Source organism: Mchenga conophoros, linkage group LG23, assembly GCF_057382185.1.
Source record: "Mchenga conophoros isolate Kocher_MC1m ecotype Shallow Benthic linkage group LG23, M_conophoros_male_GT1.1, whole genome shotgun sequence".
NCBI lineage: Eukaryota > Metazoa > Chordata > Actinopteri > Cichliformes > Cichlidae > Mchenga > Mchenga conophoros.
In genome coordinates this window covers 40,382,876-40,401,714 of record NC_140547.1, presented here as the reverse complement: position 1 = coordinate 40,401,714, position 18,839 = coordinate 40,382,876, and the positions used below count along the sequence as shown (strand labels likewise).

Genomic DNA, 18,839 nt, shown 5'->3' with positions numbered 1-18,839 from the left:
AAGTCGCCTTAAAACAGTATCTTCTTTCAAAGTGAAATATGTGCTGCTCTGCCAGAAAGTGACTGTACATTTATCTAATTTCCTTTAGAGCAAGGCTGTCAAACATAAGGCTCGAGGTCCAAAATCGGCCCGACAAAGACTCCAGTCTGACCCTGGTTAGCTTTGGAAAATGTGAAGGAGGGCATAGATTTTGCATTTTTTAGAGCTTTTCCTACTGGTAAAGACCTCCACAATAGTCGTTCATACCACACTAAAGTAATTAAGTAATAGATTAAATGGCAGAAAAGTTGTTCTTTTTGTAATTGGCCTGAAATTAAAATATACAGAAGGACAACTTTTGTGAATTAAGAGTACTGTTTTCTAATGACAGGAGAAAGTTTTCTTTCATTTTACTAACTTGTGTGTTCATGCTGTTGCCATCACATAGAAAGACTGAGACCTTCTGCTGAAACTGTAATTATATTTCTCACATTAGGGTATGTCAGGTATTTTAAATATGTAGTTAACCTTCTGAATGAGTTCAACATTCCTGCTTTAGACTATTATAAAGTCTTCTGTGCATGTAAAAGGTGGCAAAGTTACAAAGGCTAAAGTCCACACTAGGGCTGTGCCACATGTGATTGTTGGTGATTATACCAGTAAAAAATTTTCATGTTACATAAAAAGTGTCATAATGTCATATGAATGGAATGGGGACGCCATGTGTTCACTTTCCTAGCGCACGCAACCACTACACCAGGCCAGACGTATAATTATACAAGTTTTTTAGGCCGAATATTAAAATATTTTAGCAGGTAGAAATCATAGAGAGAGTGGTGAAAGTTCCACAAAATAGACATAAATGATGGTTGTTGTAAGGTTGACAATAATATTAAATTAAACATGAATCTCAGTCTCGTCTGAGATGAGATTATCAATAAATGAAAGGCTGGAGCCTTTTTTAAAACATGTTCGTGTAATAATGGCCGAAGGTCCTTCAAGAGCTGGCATACATGAAGGAAGCTGTGTCAGGATGGAGCCCTGTGGGCGTACGTGTACATTTACATCATGTCAGATTTAGAAGATAGAGCACGTCGGCTGTTGCACAGGAAAAGGCAGAGGATTTTTAATAGCTCACTTCCTGTCTCTACCACTTTATCATGCATGCAGTTTCACCCACTCGTCATCAGTTTACACCTCCACCCCTTAACATTTACAATTTACACGAAGTCCGCAGCAAAGTTATCACCATCATTGTGAGCTGCCTTCAGATTTCCTAAATGTATATTGATTACTTTTCATTTCAGTTTTTTTCACTGATATGTGAATGGTGGCTCCTGTAACAGCTGTTACTGTGGGAATACATCTTCCAGCACGACAGTGATCATAAACTCAGTGCCAATGCAGTAAAAGCAAACTTGGATAGAAAAACACACAGTGAAACACTATCAGTCATGGTTTGGCCTCCCCAGAGTCCAGACCTCAACATTATTGAAGCCGTGTGAGATCATATTGACACAGAACAGAACAAAAGGCAGGAACATCCACAGAAGAGCTTTGAATGTCCTTCAAGAAGCCTGCAGAACTATTTCTTAAGACTACTTAAAGAAATTACAGGAAAGCTGTGAGTACTGCACATATGTATCACATCTGTTCTGTTATGGAAGGTGTGTTTCTATGCACAGCTCTATCAATCTATTAATCAATATCGATATAAATAAAATATTATTATATTAGACGTCTAATCAGGTCATTTTATTTAAAATGCTGGTCTTTGTGTATTTGATCCTGGTAATGTAATTTATTAACTTGCCAAAACCGCTGATAACCTCAATCGACTAAACACTCCCAACTTCTGAAATCAGCACATGATGAACTTCATCACATGCTTCTCTTTTTGAAAATGTCATATCATCAAAAAGAAGCAGCAGCCAAATCAAATTTAAATCAGGTTATTTCCAGGACTTCCTCTTTGAAATTACGGCTTAGAAAGAAAAGCAGCCTGCAAAATATGGCGGCCATAAAGCAGAAAATGGGTCGAATGTGAATTGTGGAAATGTGCATCTGTGCACATGGGATGCAGAGCAGACATCGGTGTGTGCATACCATTGCAGAGGAAGACTAGTTGTACCTGTATGTGTGTGCATTAGGGAAGCAGTGCAGACTACAGCTAGAATAACTTACAGCTTGATTATTTTGTTGAGACTTTCCTCCCCAGCATCCGTGCCTACAAAGAGAACAGTATTGAATCCTTCCGCTTCGAGATCAAACACTATAGGCCGGCTACAGCATAAACAGGAAGACGGCAATTGTGAAATGACTCATAGGCCCAAAAAAGCAGCGGAGGCAGAGTAAGGAAATAAAAAGGTGCGAACATCTCTATAGTTTGATAAATACTGGGCTGTTTATTTAAGAAGCGATCTCCGAATTATAAACGTCCGCAGTGTAAAAGCACAGAAAACAAAACTAACAAATTCCGTTTGAAAAACAAAGACATTCACATGTCCACTGGACTCCTCTCCCTTCCTTCACTTTCCACATTGCTGTTTTCTGTCACCTCTTCTCCATATGGTGGACAGTATTTACTCAACATCAACCGAAACTTGACAGAAAGCAGGCCGTGTGGCTCGGTTAAAGGCTGAAGGCCAAAAGGATCAATTTTATCTGTAGATGGTGATAGATGTCGCACTTATCCCTGCACAAAGCAAAATTTATCACCATGCTACGAGTGCATTTCTCTACAGGAAACAAATGCACGCATATCAAGCCCTTAGTTTGACCTGTGAGTTCTGTGATGATCAGTATTCATCAGCGAGAATCAAAAGATTTAAGGAACTTTGTTAAAAACAGCTGCGCATATCACTGATAAAGGCTGACGTGATCTAAATATTTAAGGCAAAACTAATTCATTACAGCCTCATTTAGGCTGTATCAGACACTAAATCTTTCTAGAAAAGTCAAACTGAAGTTGTTAGAGGATGCCATTTTTTTGAATATCACAATGAAAATACACTTTTCCCTCCATTTTCAAGCTCTAATATTTTCAAAGCCATTCATCTAATTTATGTAGTTACCTGGCCCTGAGTACACCCCATAATTGGGAATCTGTGTTACAGTTCAGCCCCTATCTCTGAAGCTATTCTTTCTAAGGCCTTTCAATGGCAGTGCAGGCCATACCATCACGTTTTCAAGCAAATTTCAATATCACTCGAGCAGTTCTAGATAAAGCAATGTGAAACTAGCTCCACAGAAAACGTTACGCAGATTTAAAATTCCCCTAAAAGTCATCACAACATTTTTTTTTGTTTATGAACAAAGTAATAACATCAGCAAGCTAAAGCTACTTTTTTCCGTTAAGTGTAGCATAACCGCCTACGTGGGCCAGTCACTGCAACACCTGGATTTCCACTCTTTCGATCAAGAGGGGCTCATCTTATCTCATTACACTGTTTATATATATTAGATCGTTTATGCCGTATTGCTGCCAGGTTCATTAAATCAATTAACTGTTCATATGACTGTATTTTATGGCATCCAACTGATATATCAGTCAGCCTATCACAGAGGACATAAACATGGTATCATCCCACTGTTTTAGAGCTCCAGATGCATTGTTTATCATCATCTCTGAGATGTCTGCAGATCAGCATTACAACCAGTGATTGAGTGAAGCAAGCCAACTACGTTCTCTACGTAACAAGTTTAAAATATTTTACTCAGACATCAATAAAACATTACAGCTGATCAAACAGACCGCATTTAAACTGCTGCTATCTTTTATTGCTTTGAAGACTTCAATAACTGAAGACTCACATCGTTCCCATTATACCTCAGTATTGCCGCATAACAGGAAGTTTTTACCTTTTCCAACTGGACTGTTTGGTTCAATGCACTGACAGGGGCTACATTTCTCTCATATTAAATTATTTTCATATGGCTTCCTGTTAAATGAAGAATCTAATTAAAAATCCTTCTCCTTACATACATGGTCTTGAATTGTCAGGCTCCATCTTATCTTGAAGAGCTCATAGTACCACATCACCCCATTAGTGCTCTTCGCTCTCGCACTGCTGGTTTACCTGTTGTTCCCAGAGTATTTAAAAGTAAAATGGGAGGCAAAGCCTTCAGCTTTCAGGCCCCTCTTCTGTGGAACCAGCTCCCACTTTCAAGAGACAGACACCCTCTCTACTTTTAAGATTAGGCTTAAAACTTGACAAAGCTTATGGTTAGGGCTGGTCAGGTGAACCTGAACCCTCCCTTAGTTACTCTGCAATAGGCCTCGGCTGTTAGGGGATTCCCATGATGCACAGAGTGTTTCTTCTTTACTCACTTCTTTTCATTATCAATCTCTGGCTCACTTTTACAGTGTCTTTTGTCCTGTCTCTCTCCCCTTGCCCCCAACCGGTCGCAGCACACGGCCTCCCCTCTTCTGCTGGAAGTTTCTTCCTGTTAAAAGGGAGTTTTTCCTTCCCACTGTCGCCAAGTGCTTGCTCATAAGAGGTCGTCTGATTGTTGAGGTCTGTCTCTATTATTATGGGTTCTTTATGTTACAATATAAAGTGAAGTGACTAATGCTGTGATTTAATACTATATAAATTAAACTGGATTAAACTGAACTGAACTGAATGGTTAAATGAGATTTTATTTGTGGTTTTTCAAACTACAAAATCAGCTTCTGGCCAATCATATTTAAAGACTGTAATTTTTTTAAGTTTGGATTATTTGTAGTCCAGAAATATGCCACCTGGAGTCTCTTTAAAAACTTAGGAAAAATGTAAGAAATGTTATTACAAATGAGAACTTGAAGGAGTATGAATCGAAACAAAAACAGCACCCGATGATGACAGATGATCTCAGTTGTTTATCAGTTATTGGGGGGGGGGGGAATGGGAAATGGGCTGCACAATCATGAGACTACCCATGAAAGAGGAAGGCTTGGTACTTAAGGGGAAGACTGATCTCTGTCATGAGGATTCAAGAAATTACAAGAAATGATTCAAGAAATTTCCACATAAAGTAATAAAGAAAACAGCTGATTATCAATTGTGGCAAATGCGTTTCAAGCACTTACTACCTTTGAATATCTGCTGTGATTTTGTATCTTAGAGAACTTTAGCAATCCTGACATTGGACGAATGGCCACAAGACTCCATCTTGACAGGGGATAGAAATATGACTTGATAAAGCTACAATAAGGTGGAGAACAGGATCAAGAAGGAAAAAAACATAACACAGGACTAGCTTTGTGATAAAGTATTTCGAGAATAGCTTGTACTAAAAATATACATATCAAAATGGCCCAAAATAGACTTGAAATATCACTGAAAGGCAAAGATCTAAAACACACACAGACACACACAAAAAAATATCAAAAGCTGCACGCTTCCCACATGCATACATGCTGGATGGAGACACACACACAGACACACCTCTCCTTTCTCTGTCAACCTCGTAGACTTTCGAGTACTGATGCCAACTTACTGAACCACCTTGTGTAAATAAGGATCTAGCAGATACCGTAATGCTTTCTGCCACATGTACTTCCTCTAACAAGGAGTCTCAAGAGCCATTTGACAGTGTTGCCATGTTTTCTTGTGCATCTTCATTCCCCTTCTTCACACAGTTTCCATAAAAACAATCTTCAGATTATAAGTATGACGAATGACTAAAGATGAACTGGTCAGCTATGGGTGAATTATAAGCTTGACCATCAAGACTGCAGAGAAAATCTTCTATCATTATTATTATTATAAAATAAATTGTGAAGAGGGGGAAGCCAAGATTTAGCCAAGTCAACCTATAATGAACCCACTAACTTTGTGAGCGCAAGGTTAGTTTCATTTTGTCATGTGTTCCGATTTTCTCCAGAGCAGCCTGAGAGCACTGCAGAAACTAAACATCGTGCTCTTGTGAATATTTTAAGAAATCCTTGAAACCTTTACAAAAGCCATTCTAAACCCTGATGGCTGGTTAGGCTATTTAATGCTAACGTAAGGCATTAAAAATGGCAGGAACTTGTTCCATAAGAGACGATTTAGCATTTAAGAGAAAATGCATCATTTGCAAAAAAAAAAAAAAAAAGGGGGCACATTTCTGTTGCTTCTTATTTTACATTTCTTGCAATTTACCTGCACTGCAAAAGCAATGGCCTATACCTGTGTGCTGCAGTAAGTGAATTTCTGATGTCCAAAATAGACTTCAAAATCCAACTGTAGCTCAAAGTTGTCATCTGTGACATTACAACTCCACGTTCCTGTCTTAGATGAGCTCAGTGACATGAAGCAGAACACCTTAAATCTTACAGAAACACCTCTGCGAAACTCACTGTGCAGCCGTTGACAGCAGCGGCTGTATCTGTAGTAGCTCTCCATCTCCTCCAGCGAAATACAGACAAACCTCTCGCCTGCGCATTCTTTCATCCTGACTCTCTGTCCATTCTCCTCTTCCTCGCTTAACGTCTTCATCTCCACAGGTACGGAGCAGAATATCACTTCCCTAATCCTCTGCTGTATTTCTAGACCCTCCCTATTTCTTTCATATGCACACCGGTCAACATTTCTTGAGTGATTACACTGGTCTTGTTTCCTCGGCCCCTCCCTTCTACTGAGAAAGTCTCTGTACAAACAGTCGTGGTAAAAAGAAAGCGCACCCTCTTTAATTTCTATGGTTTAATTATGTGGAAATAATGAATATAATCAGATCCATAAAAGGGCTTAAAATTAGGTAAATACAACCTCAGATGAAAAACAGCATGACATATTGCACTGTGTTGAAATGCAAATACAGGCCATTTCACTGTGTGAAACTTAAATACACATTTACTGCTTTCATAGGAATAGAGGGCAAGTATTAGCCAAGTGCTGCTAGACAAATACACTTGATTCACTGATTAAAAGCAAGCTTTGGACTTCTGCTGGTCTGAAGCTTTCAGGTGTTTGTTAACACAACACTAAGGAGGAAAGACATCAGCAATAATCTTAAAGAAGCAACTGTTGCTGTCCATCAGTCTGGATAGAGTTAAAACGCCATTTCCAAACAATGTGAAGTCTGCAGTTAGAAAGATTAATCACAATTGGAAAAAAGTGGGTGAGTCTTCCCAGGAGTGGATGTCCTGGCAAATTCACCCCAAAGGCCAGACCGTGCAATGCTCAGAAAAACTGCAAAAAAACAAACAAACCCAAGAGCTACAGACTTCACAGGCCTCAGTCAATATCTTAAATGTTAAAGGTCGTGGCGGTAAAAATCAAAATATAAGACTGAAGTATGGCTTGTTTGGAAGAATTTCCAGGAGAAAATCTCTTCTTTCTAAAATGTGGCAGCACGTTTTAGGTTTGCAAAGTTACATCTGAACAAACCACAAGATTTCTGGAACAATGTCCTTTGGACTGATGAGATGAAAGTAGAAATGTTTCACCGTAATGCACAGCGTCATGTTGGTGAAAACCAAATGACATTTTAGCTCAAAGACATCATACCGGCTGTCGAGCACGGTGGTGGGTTATGATATGGGCTTGTTTTGCAGTCACTGAGTCGAGAAGCACTCCTCTACATACCAAAATATTTTAGGGGCCATCTATCCAACACCTAAAGTTTGGCTCTAACTGGATGATGCAACAGGACAGTGATCCCGAACAAATTTACAACAGGACGGCTGAAAAACAAAAGAATCAAGGTTGAAACATTCATGATTGAATATCTGAGTACAGAGAATAAAAAACTATTCTGACAATTTTCTCTCATCGTTCAGTGTTAGAAAAAGTCAACATGACAAATCTACAGATTCACACTCTTTGGGATAAAACTGAGACTAAAAACTAAGAGAAAAAACACAACCTCATGAATGCTAAACAAAATTTAAATAGAAGTCACCGTCACAGTCCAGCCAGAGCTTGATTGGTCAGCCTGGTTCCTTCAGCACAGAAGCGACTTGATTCACTCGAGTGCATCATGTGTGTTAAAAACTGCATTATCACAACTTCACAAACACTCATTTTCATGTCGTCAGCATTGTTCAGCTTGGATTTTACCACATGGATTATTATCAAAGAATATGCTACTTTGGCCTGCACTATAAACTCTGAGGCAGAGACTAACTCCCAGTATCCCTACAGCAGAAATGGATCCACAGCATTTCCAAGTCGCACATCTTCATAACACATGAAGAGTGAAGGGGTTAAAAGATAAACCTCTAAATTAATCTGCATGACAACAAAACTAATTCTCTGAGAAACATTACTGTTTCTAGTCTGGTTTTTCCTTAACTGTGACCCTGAAATGACCTCTTAACCAAGTTGTGACCCAAGAAAATGTTCCAAACTTTAAAGAAGCTAATTTTTCCCACTCAGGCAGCACTCACCTGTCTGTGTGGACTTATGATTCCTTTTTCTTTCCACTGTTTGGCGGCCACAGCAAAGACTAGTAGCCATGATGAATGTAGCAGCTCTACTCTGTTCCCTTGACTTTGGCTTCTCCTTTTAAACTACACACATTTCTACCGTCGGTGTGTTACGACCTAAGGTCGATTAGCGACTCACAGCCTTATCAGCTAATCAGTTACCAAGGTCAAAACACCAAAGAGCGTTGCGTTCAAGAGCACACATTAAAGTGGCAGCTGGTCTGCCAGGGTTAAAAGAAAACTAAGTGACTAGCGCTTTGGTTTACTGTTTTACTGACAGACAGATGAGGGTGTATCTGACTGAGATAGTGATGAGGTTGTTTTTTTTTTAAAAAAAAGAAAAGTTTTTTGGTATAATGCATTGAGAAAATATACAACAAATGCTGAATGCAAACCCAGCAGAGATAAAGTCACAGTGTCATGGTCACAAGAAAAAAAGAGGAGATTTTAGCAATTTATCAAGAATTATATCTGCAGAACAAATTTACAATTTCAACTACATATGTTAAATGAGGACTTTCCAGTCAGATATTCATATATTTTCTGTAGCATTGATTACATTTTACTTAAACAGCACCAAATCATAGCTACAGTTACCTCAATAAGCTTTAGACTATAAAGACCCTACAAAAATAGAAAGAAACCCCAACAATCAGTCGATCCCTTGTAAGCAAGTAGAAAGGAAAAACTCCCTTTTAACAAGAAGAAACCTGGTGTCAAGTCATTTAACTTTTAGCCTCTAACTACAGCAAAACCAAAAAAAAATTTTCTGGGATAAATTGATATTTAAATTAAACCAGGTTCCCAATAACCATGACTTATTGTAAACAGCACAGAAAAAGTTATGGACCGAGCTACACCATGCATCATTTGTAAAGCGTGTCATGTTTGTTTCCCTTTGTAGCTCATTTGGTCAAATTTCGAGTCCCTCAGACAACTGTGGACTTACTGTAACCTCAGCAGGAAACTAAACAGGCAGGTTCTTTTATTATGCTTGAATAAGGAGGGAAAAACAGAAGAGGGAATCTCCCCGTTAGCGGTAGGAAATCCTGTCCTATCATCCTGTCGCACTGATTTAAGTAGCAGAGACTGAACCACTGAACATCATACATACACAGCACGTCCAGTTAGCGTGAGAGTGAGAAAACTCCAATTAATAAAAGGAGAATCAAATACACACTTTAAATCAGCACACACACTCTAACACTAACCTCTCCTCCAGGTCGGCTGATGGCTCAGACTGTGGTGTGTTTGTCGGGTCAACACGCTGATGGATACAGACAGACTGTGGAGCAGTTTATTGAACACCTCTTGGCTCTCCTGAACCATCTCAAATAGAGACATCTTTCCTTCAGAGAGCAGTTCGTGAGGCGTCTTTTAAGCTGCCTTCCTCTTCCTCTCCTCGATTAGACTGCAGAGTGTGTGATTATTTATCTCACTCCATGTCTGGGCTGCGTTTATCGCAGGAAAAGAGGGGTGGAGGGTGAGCTAAGACATAAATCCCTCTCCAGCTAATTGCAACTGGCTCGGCAATACGTCCACGGGTGTCATATATCACAGGCTGAGACTGACTCTGGGTTGGCCGTTTGGAGATAAAAGTAAACTCAAACTATTTATTTACTGCACATTTACGTGCAAGTAGCAGCACGTGGTTTATGAGCATACCACAGTGTTTTTCACCACTTCTATCCAACACAAGGACTTAACTCTCACATAGTTTCATTTTCTTAACCAAATTCCTCAACTGCTTTTTTAAAAGTTATTATTCATTTATAGATCATGAGGAGTCAAAAAGCTCTAATAAGCATGCAGCTCAGACAATGGGAGCTTCTGACTGTGGCACTGTGGTACCGGTGATAGGGAAGGAAACTAAAATTACACTGGTGCCATCTGCAAAGATCTCCACCACCTTTAGAGTATCGCATTACCTTTATTTCACTTAAATCATCATCACACAATCGCACAAGCATTTCCCAATTTAAAAAGTACAAAGCACGCAAGCAAAAGGTGGTCATGCACTTTTCATTATGTGGCATTCTGCACAATTAGATTTATTAATGAATCAAGTAGCAATTCAAAAGATCAAAAACCTATTCCCTCCAACTGAAACCGTCTGCAGACGTAATCACACTGACAACAAACTGAATTATCCCGCCTTATTCCTGGTAAAGCCCATTGTCCGACTTAAGTGCTCCTGGAAACTTTGGGACAATTACTTGGTGTAATATTTAGCAATGTTACAATCCTTCATGTCCTTATTGTGTAACTGTTACGTTTCCAAATAAGAGGAGCGCACCATTTAAGCTAAAGCAAAAGCAGAGTTAAATGCGCAAAGAAAGGCTGCAGGCTCAACACATTAGACAACATTATGTCCAGCACGAGGTACAGGGCTTGTATTAAAGACCATTACCAAGTCGATAGCTGAAGTCATTTGAAGATGACAATTTAAATTGAAAAAAATTATTTAAATAAATGTAAAAGAAAAATTGAAATTAAAATAAATATAAAATTTAAAAAGCTAGTGAAGTAATTATTTTAAATTTGCATATTCAACTCATATTACAATTGTGTAAACTAAAATAAATTGGTGTATCTAGCTCAGGTAGTTTAGTCCAACTGGGTAAACTCAGAGGACGTAACCCTGTAAAGCCTGAACTGTGAAATATTTGCCAAAAATATATGATTTATTTATTTTTCTTGTGAAACCAGAGTGTTTATTGAATAGTCTGATCACAAATAAAATCTAACTACATATATGAGTTTGAATTTGTATCATTTGTGCTACATCCAGCATTTCTGTGCAATTTGTGCTCACAGTTGATCTTAATAAATTAAAACATAACATAAACATGTAGGTCAGTTAGGACTAAAAAAAGCGATGAATAAATCTCATCACACTGCTGATGTAGAGGTCTAAACAAACTATGTATCAAAGATGATACATCTGGCATTACAGGGTTAATAACCAGTAGCAAAGCTAGACGATCTTTATAAGAGGAGCAATGCTGAGACCATTAACTACACTATGGTGGCACGGAAACTGATGTCTCCTAGTATAGTATTTTTTGTTGTTCTTTTTGCTTTGTTTTTGTCATTCACACCTCATTTGTCTATAGATGAACTGAGGCACTGCACCAACACCCAGTGTACGTGATAAATGAATATCACTTTGCACTGTGAATCGTGAGCACAAGTATTCAAAAACAGAGCTCCTTTCACCAAAACAAAATCTTGCATTAGGCATACTAAATAAAGTCTTTTTCGCAGTTATCTTGTCTTAAAATATCATATGAGCAAATTATGTCAATAGATTCTAGTATTTCTGCTCATCTGCTGCAAATCCTGCCAAACTGTCTGCTCTGTGATTGGGTGTAAACTCATTAAATATAGTATATCTGGGCAGAATTGCAGTTCTCCTACTTTTTCTAGAAGCTCATAAATCATTTTTTTTTTTAAATAAACCACGAGATTTGCTTCACACATAAGCTGCGATTTGTATTAATAAATAATTAGCAATTTGACTGCTCCAGTGAAATGCTCAACTGTGTGAACATGTGAACTCGGTATCTGTAATTTGCGAATGACAATGATTTGTGAGACAGGACACTGGCATCAATTGCAGATGCTGGCAAATTGCTTTTGTGAAACTGGCCCCAGCTGACTAACTCCAACACCTGCTGTTTAGAATTCATAAATGCTGCGACTAACCTCTCAAGCAACTGGCTTCAAGCACTACGTGCATATTTGTGAACAATATAAATAAGCACAGATTGACTTCTGTACAAAATATCATATGTAAAGGACTGAAAAAGCTAACTTGGATACCTGGAGAAGACTATAAAGATGTGTTAATGTACGTTTTGCTTTCAACAGAACCACAGATGAGATGACGTGAGATGTGATAAGCAGTAATGTGGTGCGATGGAGCGTCCAATAACGCAAGGCTCTCCTTACCGCTGATCGTCGACAGCACCTCCACGGCTTGCTCTACGTCTTCTGGAACAGACGTCCCCTGCCCCATCCTTATCCTGGACACCCAAACCTCAGCAGACTGTCCTCCTCACATGTACGTGACTGCTCCTAAAAAAGGGCACAGATGCTGAATGTTACCAAAAAGAAAAGAACAAGTAGATCTGCAGCTTGAATAAAAATTATTTTTAAAAAGGAAAACAGCAACAATAATAAACCGTGAGCATACTTCGGCAGCAGTTTAAGTGAAACAACGAAGGAGAAATGGTGAGAACAGAAACCGGCTGATGCACTATCCATTTAATTTGGTCAGCAGAGAGGGAGGGGGAGGAAGGAAGAGACACCCAGGCCACAAGGCAGTTTTGAAATTGCGTAACACAATTTTAAACCATCCATCCCTCTGTGTAGCAAACACACACTTCTGCCTTCAGTGGTGTTAATGACATTACCACTGCTAATTTTATCTTGTCATTAAGCTGTGCTGTACAGTGAGCAGTTTATTTTTGCATTTTGTGTTCAACTTAGGTCGCCCGGTTTATTTATGACAGACTCGATTTCGGGGGCTTTTCGGCACGGCATGCTGTTGTTATTGTCTAAAACTGATCACATGATTGTGTGGGAAGCCCAGCCTAACAACTGTCTTCCTTAAACCAACACATCCAGTGATCCATGTCAGGATCTGCTGACCGATTCAAGTTAAAAGCACAAGTCAGCACTTTATAAGCAAATATTGCTTCAGCTGAAGTGGTTAGTTTCAGTTATGATATCAAGTGAGATCAAACAGTGTCAATGTCAGAATTTCAGGCTGTTTTCTGGCAGGTGAGATCTATATTACAGCAACACAGACTCCTCTCCTCTCTTCACCACACACACGCACAGCTCTGATGACTTCTAGTAGAACAATCAAAGCAAATTTGGTAAATTCCCTCTCCAATTACCAGTCCCCCCTGACAGAGGCTCCTTTCATTGCTTTGACAATAGAACAGCATGCTCTTAGTCATATGGACTGAGATCTTGTGACGTGGTAATAAGCCAAGCTAAATAAAGACAAGGCGAGTTCCACATGCAATACAATGTGACACTTTTAACAACCAGGTTCACAGACATGACCTGGGGTGGGGTGTGAGGGGTGGGGATGTCCAGAGCTTGTGGAAATAAAGGCATCGGCAGTTTTAAGCTCATGTGTTTTGCCAAGAAAACACACTTTCAATTTCACTTTCCCGCCATGGTTAATATTGGTCTTCAGACCAAAAGGAGGGAAGCCAGGCAGACTGGACTTTGCCAGGGTTTAACAAACTGTACACCTGAATGCAAAGAAAAAAAAGGTAGGAGATAATAGCGAAATAAATCAGATCAGAACACACATGAATGGAGTCCCAAAATTAATTCTTTTTAGGGTTCTCCAAATATTTTTCAAGAAAAATAGGCAAGCTTTCTAATCATTTCTTTAAGTACTCAGGAATCGTTCTCCAGGCTTCTTGGAAAACATTCAAAGCTCTTCTTTGGATGTTTCTGCCTTTTATTGTGTTCTCTGTCAAGATTATCCCACACTGCTTCAATAATGATGAGGTCCGGCCTATGGGGAGTTCATTTTGTGTTTTTCTATCCAGAAATGCTTTTACTGCACTGGCAGTCGATGCAGAAAAATGAAGCTGTTGTCAGTCAGACAACAGCTGATATAGCATGGTGGATCAAAATCTGACATTACTTACTGGTAGTACTTCTCTGTGTTTTGTGATGTTGAGGATCTCTCAGTTTTGACAAGGTCCCCAACATCACTGGATGAAACTAAACCCCAGACATGATACAGCCTCCACCGTGTTTTACAGATGGCTGTAGATGCAATCTACAATCTGATTTGAACCACGTTTGGATTCAACACTCCATATGACCTGTTGCCCCTGATTTTCATGACACTTTTTTTTTTTTTTTATTGTTTATTTTATTTTCACTTACTGAATACGGGACAGACTTGACTGGGGGAAAGAAGGGGAGAAAGAAAGAGGGAAAGAGAAACAGCTGAGAAGAGGGACGGGGGAGAAGGGCAAAAGACAAAAACCAACAGAACGGGCAGAGAAAAAAAATGCATATATCAATCACCTGGATCACCTGCTGAGAAAGAAAAAAGAAAGCAAGCAGAAGAGAACAAGAGTGATAGAATAAACAACATCACAATGATATATGGGAATATGACAGTAAATACTAAATGTTAAACATTATTGTGCAGCACATAAGATCAACAGAACACAGTGTGCTTTGAGGTAGGAGCCAAAAAGGGTGTAGTTTGTGGGTGTGATCACCCGTGTGTACACCTGTGAGCATGGACGCACTTGTTTTTTGTTTTTTTAAAAGGTTCCTTCATGTAATAATCTGCTAGAGGGTGTGGGGGGGCCACAGCCCCGTCCTCCAGGGCGTGAAGCAGGTGTGGAGGAGATCAAAACTCCAGACATCCAGAGGCCCCCAGAACACAAGAGACCAAGGAAGACCAACAGAGGGGCAGCTGCGCCACTGTCCCGGAAAGAGCTGAGGAGAGCCCCAGATGAGGGCTCACTCAGCAGCCGCGGAGCAGAAGCCAGGGGGAGTTGCAGTGACGCGCCCGTGAGCTCCGCCGGCAGCCAGCTGCGCCTGAGTGACCGAGCCCCAGGCCGAGAGGCCGGGGGCACCCCACCTCCGAAGTGGCCCGAGCGAGCCCCAGGCTCCAGGCCCCGATAAGCGGCCGCCAAGGAGTGAGCCGGTGTGTACCTGGACGCCCATCCCCGGACACAAAGAACCACCAACGCACCGATGTCTGAGGGGGTCCGCCACTGGCAGGGGAAGTGGTGGTAGGGGGAGATAGGCCTCCAAACCTTGGAGGGCCTGAGATGTCCCCAGAGAGGTGGCGCCTGACACCCAACCTGACATATAGACACAGACATACAGGCACACACAGATACAAACATCCATTCCCACCCTCATGCTCTCATATGCACTTACTCCACACTCAACCAACGTGGAGACAGACATAAAGAGACGTTGTACACACGATCACACTCCCCAAGCGTACTCTACAAACCGGGTCTAGGTGCCCCCGCCCCTGGAGGGGGGAACTGCACCCAGACCCAGGTGGTGTTTCCCTTTTCCCTGCGGTGGGGGGAGGCAGACCGCCCCGACTCCGCAGCAGCAGGAAGGCTCCACACTCCAGACCGCAGTCGGACGGCCAACTCCTCCTCCTAGTCCTAGCCCCCCTGCTCCAGCAGGTCGCAGAGAACGGGGGTGAGAGAAGACTCCGAACCTCCCTCCACCCGCTCATTGTAATGTTGATGCATGTGTGTTCTAAGGTGCATTTAAAACCCAGGAGGGCTTGGAGCTACCTGCCAGAGAGCAGCAGGTAAGCGCATGGTCCCTCCTGCTAGCCCTCAATGTCTACGTGTATTTAAAATTGAGAGGTGGGCAACGATGCCAGGGGTGGGGTGTACACCCTGATGGTACTTTGGACTCCGTGTATCGTGCCCACCCCCAAGATCCTATATGTATGTGTAATGAGAGTGTGAGTAATGTGAATGTCTAAGTTGTGGGATAAAATTGAGGCAGAGGCAGCCAGAAGGGGACAGAGGGGGGGGGGTAGCCTCCTCTGCACCCTGGTGACATACCCCTACTCCAAGGCCCTGCATGTGTGGGTGGTTGTGGTGGAGCGGGAAGAGGGAGGCAGCTGGAGATGGGGAGGGAAGGAAGGGAGGGGCAGGTAACCCCTCCCTGGGGCCAGCTCCCCCGCTGACCCCAGTAGGCACCCCCATACTCCGCGACCCGCCAGGGAAAGGGGGCCCAGGCCCATCCAGACCGGGCCCAGTGCAGCAGCGCCACCCACCCCACCATCCACTCATCTTCCAGACTACATAAGACAATAAACACTCAGGCTGAGATCTTCCTCCACCTCTCCTGTATCTCCCCCTCCTGCAGAGGGAGCTCCTGAGGAGAGGAAAGCTCCTGCAAGATGTGACAATCTCCCCCACCAGTTGAAGAGCCCCCCAGGTGGCTCGACGCACCGGCGGCACCCTGCTCCAGGGCTGGGCCCCCATGCATGCATGACACTTCTTTTGTAATTTATCATACCGTAGCCTTTTTTTGACAGCCATTCTTCCACTGACAACATTTGGCTTCAGGGAACAGTAGATGGATGTGTTGAAGGACCATATGCATCTGTCAGGTCCTGTGTCAGTTCTTTGCTGTATATCTTCCTATTTCTGAAGGACATGACTTTCAGATACCTTTCTGCTTCTTTTGTGTTCCACTTCTCCCGTTTCCTCAAAACACTGGTCCACGCCTTAAGTTAGGTGGGGGTTTTTTATGCTTGAATGATTCATGGCTTAACAAACAAACTACAAGAAAAAAAAACATTCCTCTGACAATGGTCAGGTACAAGGACTGGATTGAAAATGAGTGAAAAAGTAACCAATGTCCAAAGAAAAACTTAGAAAGACCATCAGAAAGTCTTGAACAAGAGCACTTTTTAAAAAGTAATTCTGGCTCATTGGAAACAAAACTGAAGCAATTGAGAAGTGGTTCAAGACTTTTGCACAGCACTTTGCAATTACTTATATTTTTCGTTTTACCTACTTACATTTTATTCATGTTTTACTCACACAAGTGCATAAATGAGTCACTCAGTGTGAGCCGAATTGTCAGTCTAAGGTGGTGACTAAGAGGATCCAAGAAATCAAATCTGAGGACCGCGCACTTTTTCGAAGAAGGGATGCCAAACTTTCGCAGAATAACTGAATTTGTCCTACCGACAGATGAGCTGCCTCCGAGCGTCCGGAAAGGAAACTCGCCGATATACAGCAATACTGACACTTGTAGAATAAAATACGCTGTAAGCTGACGATATCGGCCATGCCTGTGATGAAAGTTACGTCCTACCTGCAAGTTTGCAAACCAGCAGCTCCGCCCACTCCAAGCCAATTAACAGGACCCAGCCAAGTCTCAGTGCTACCTCCTCTTCCTCTCATTTTTCCTTCTTCATCTTGCAGCAGATTAAACTCTACACACCCCTGTCCCCTGGACTATGTTTGTTGACATTATTCCAGTAATAAATTCCAAGGTGACTGCGCGAACTGAGATTTTTATTGTGTTGTCCAAAGTATTACTCACTTTTAGCAGATGTGTCTATTTTTTAGGCCTCGAAGGATGCACCTCCTGGTGTGGGACTACATGCATATGAAATATTTCCATTCATTTACTCTACCAGCTGATTTTGCAGGATTTGCTCAAGTGTCCTACCCCGTATATCACCAACAACAGGGACACAATGGCATCTAGTGGCGGAATAATTCAGTGCAGAAGACCCACGTCACATTAAAAAAAATTATATTTTAAATAAGTGTTCAGAATATACAAAGATACAAAGAACACTACAAATGTTGTATATTTTTGACACACTGTATTTTTTCTGTTCTGTGGAGAAAATATGAAAGATCGGGATAAAAATTAAAACACACATGTGCCTAAAACTTCTCACTACTCAAAAAATACAAAATAATTATACACAATTTTTAACATACTGTTCATTCCATAGATTATAATGTCTACATTGAATATTGTATTGTCCAAAGCAACAGACACTGCACAAGAGAGGTAAAGAAGAGAGTGGAAGCAATGGGTGGAGATGAGTGTCAGGGTTGATTTGTGACAGAAGGATAGCAGCAAGAGTGAAAGGGAAGGTTTTAGAAGATGGTGAGACCTGCTATGATGTATGCTGTGTGGTTTGGAAGCAGTGAGACTGACAGAAAGACGGAAGGCTGAGCTGAAGTTAAGATTTCCACTGGGACTGATCAGGATGTGGAAGACTAGATATAAGTTGGTGGATTGTGGAAAGTAAAAATCACAATGATTTAGTGGTCATTAAAATGTGTTCAGAATTTGCAAATTGATGGTGATTCATCTCATAAACCTGGACACATTGCTCTCTATAAAAACTGTCTTTATAATTAAAAACTAATGGTTTCGGCAATACTGGCCCTCTATTTACTTGGTATCAGATTGTTAACATAATTTGCAGTAGCACTACTATGTAGCTACTTAGCAGCTATTCTATTAAAAATTATTAATTATATTTGGTTATTGATCCCAGTTTAGCTGTGACTTACAGCATTTGTCGTCAATGTGTGATTGTTTAAAATCAAAAACTTCATTTTCCTACGCAACATAAGAACAATTCGGAGCCCAAACTTTTCAGTGATAATTAATCATCAAGATGCATTTTATACTGTTTTGGTCATCTTTTTACAAAGATAGGTGTCAGGACAGATAGATGGAAACAGTTTTAAGTGATAAAGGTTATCAGCTGGGCTTGACATCACAATTGTTTGGAAGTCTTAGATATCCGTCCATATCCACTTGTATGGACTAAAAATCAGTTCATAGCTGTTTTAGTCAAGATAAAAAGGACACGTCCTTGATGTTTGAGTCAGTTCTGCGAACAGCTCAGACAGTGACTGCAGACTGGGTGTGTTTGGGACTA

The 18,839-nt window shown here is 41.0% G+C and overlaps 1 protein-coding gene across 8 annotated transcripts in view; it reads right to left on the bottom strand.

Moving 5' to 3' along the window:
• mcf2la (mcf.2 cell line derived transforming sequence-like a) overlaps positions 1-17,210 on the bottom strand; it is a 54,699-nt gene extending 37,489 nt beyond the window's left edge. For 3 of the 8 annotated variants that reach the window (XM_085263942.1, XM_085263949.1, XM_085263950.1), the window contains exon 1: positions 6,305-6,423. In XM_085263942.1, coding sequence (XP_085120068.1) covers positions 6,305-6,398 — 94 coding nt within the window. In that variant the 5' untranslated portion in view covers positions 6,399-6,423. Of the gene's footprint in view, positions 1-6,304; positions 6,444-8,335; positions 8,429-12,328; positions 12,455-12,572; positions 12,660-16,940; positions 16,959-17,109 lie in introns of those variants that run through there. The other 5 variants (XM_085263946.1, XM_085263947.1, XM_085263945.1 and 2 more) reach the window with 5 other exon arrangements.
• Between the last annotated feature and the right edge of the window lie 1,629 nt (positions 17,211-18,839).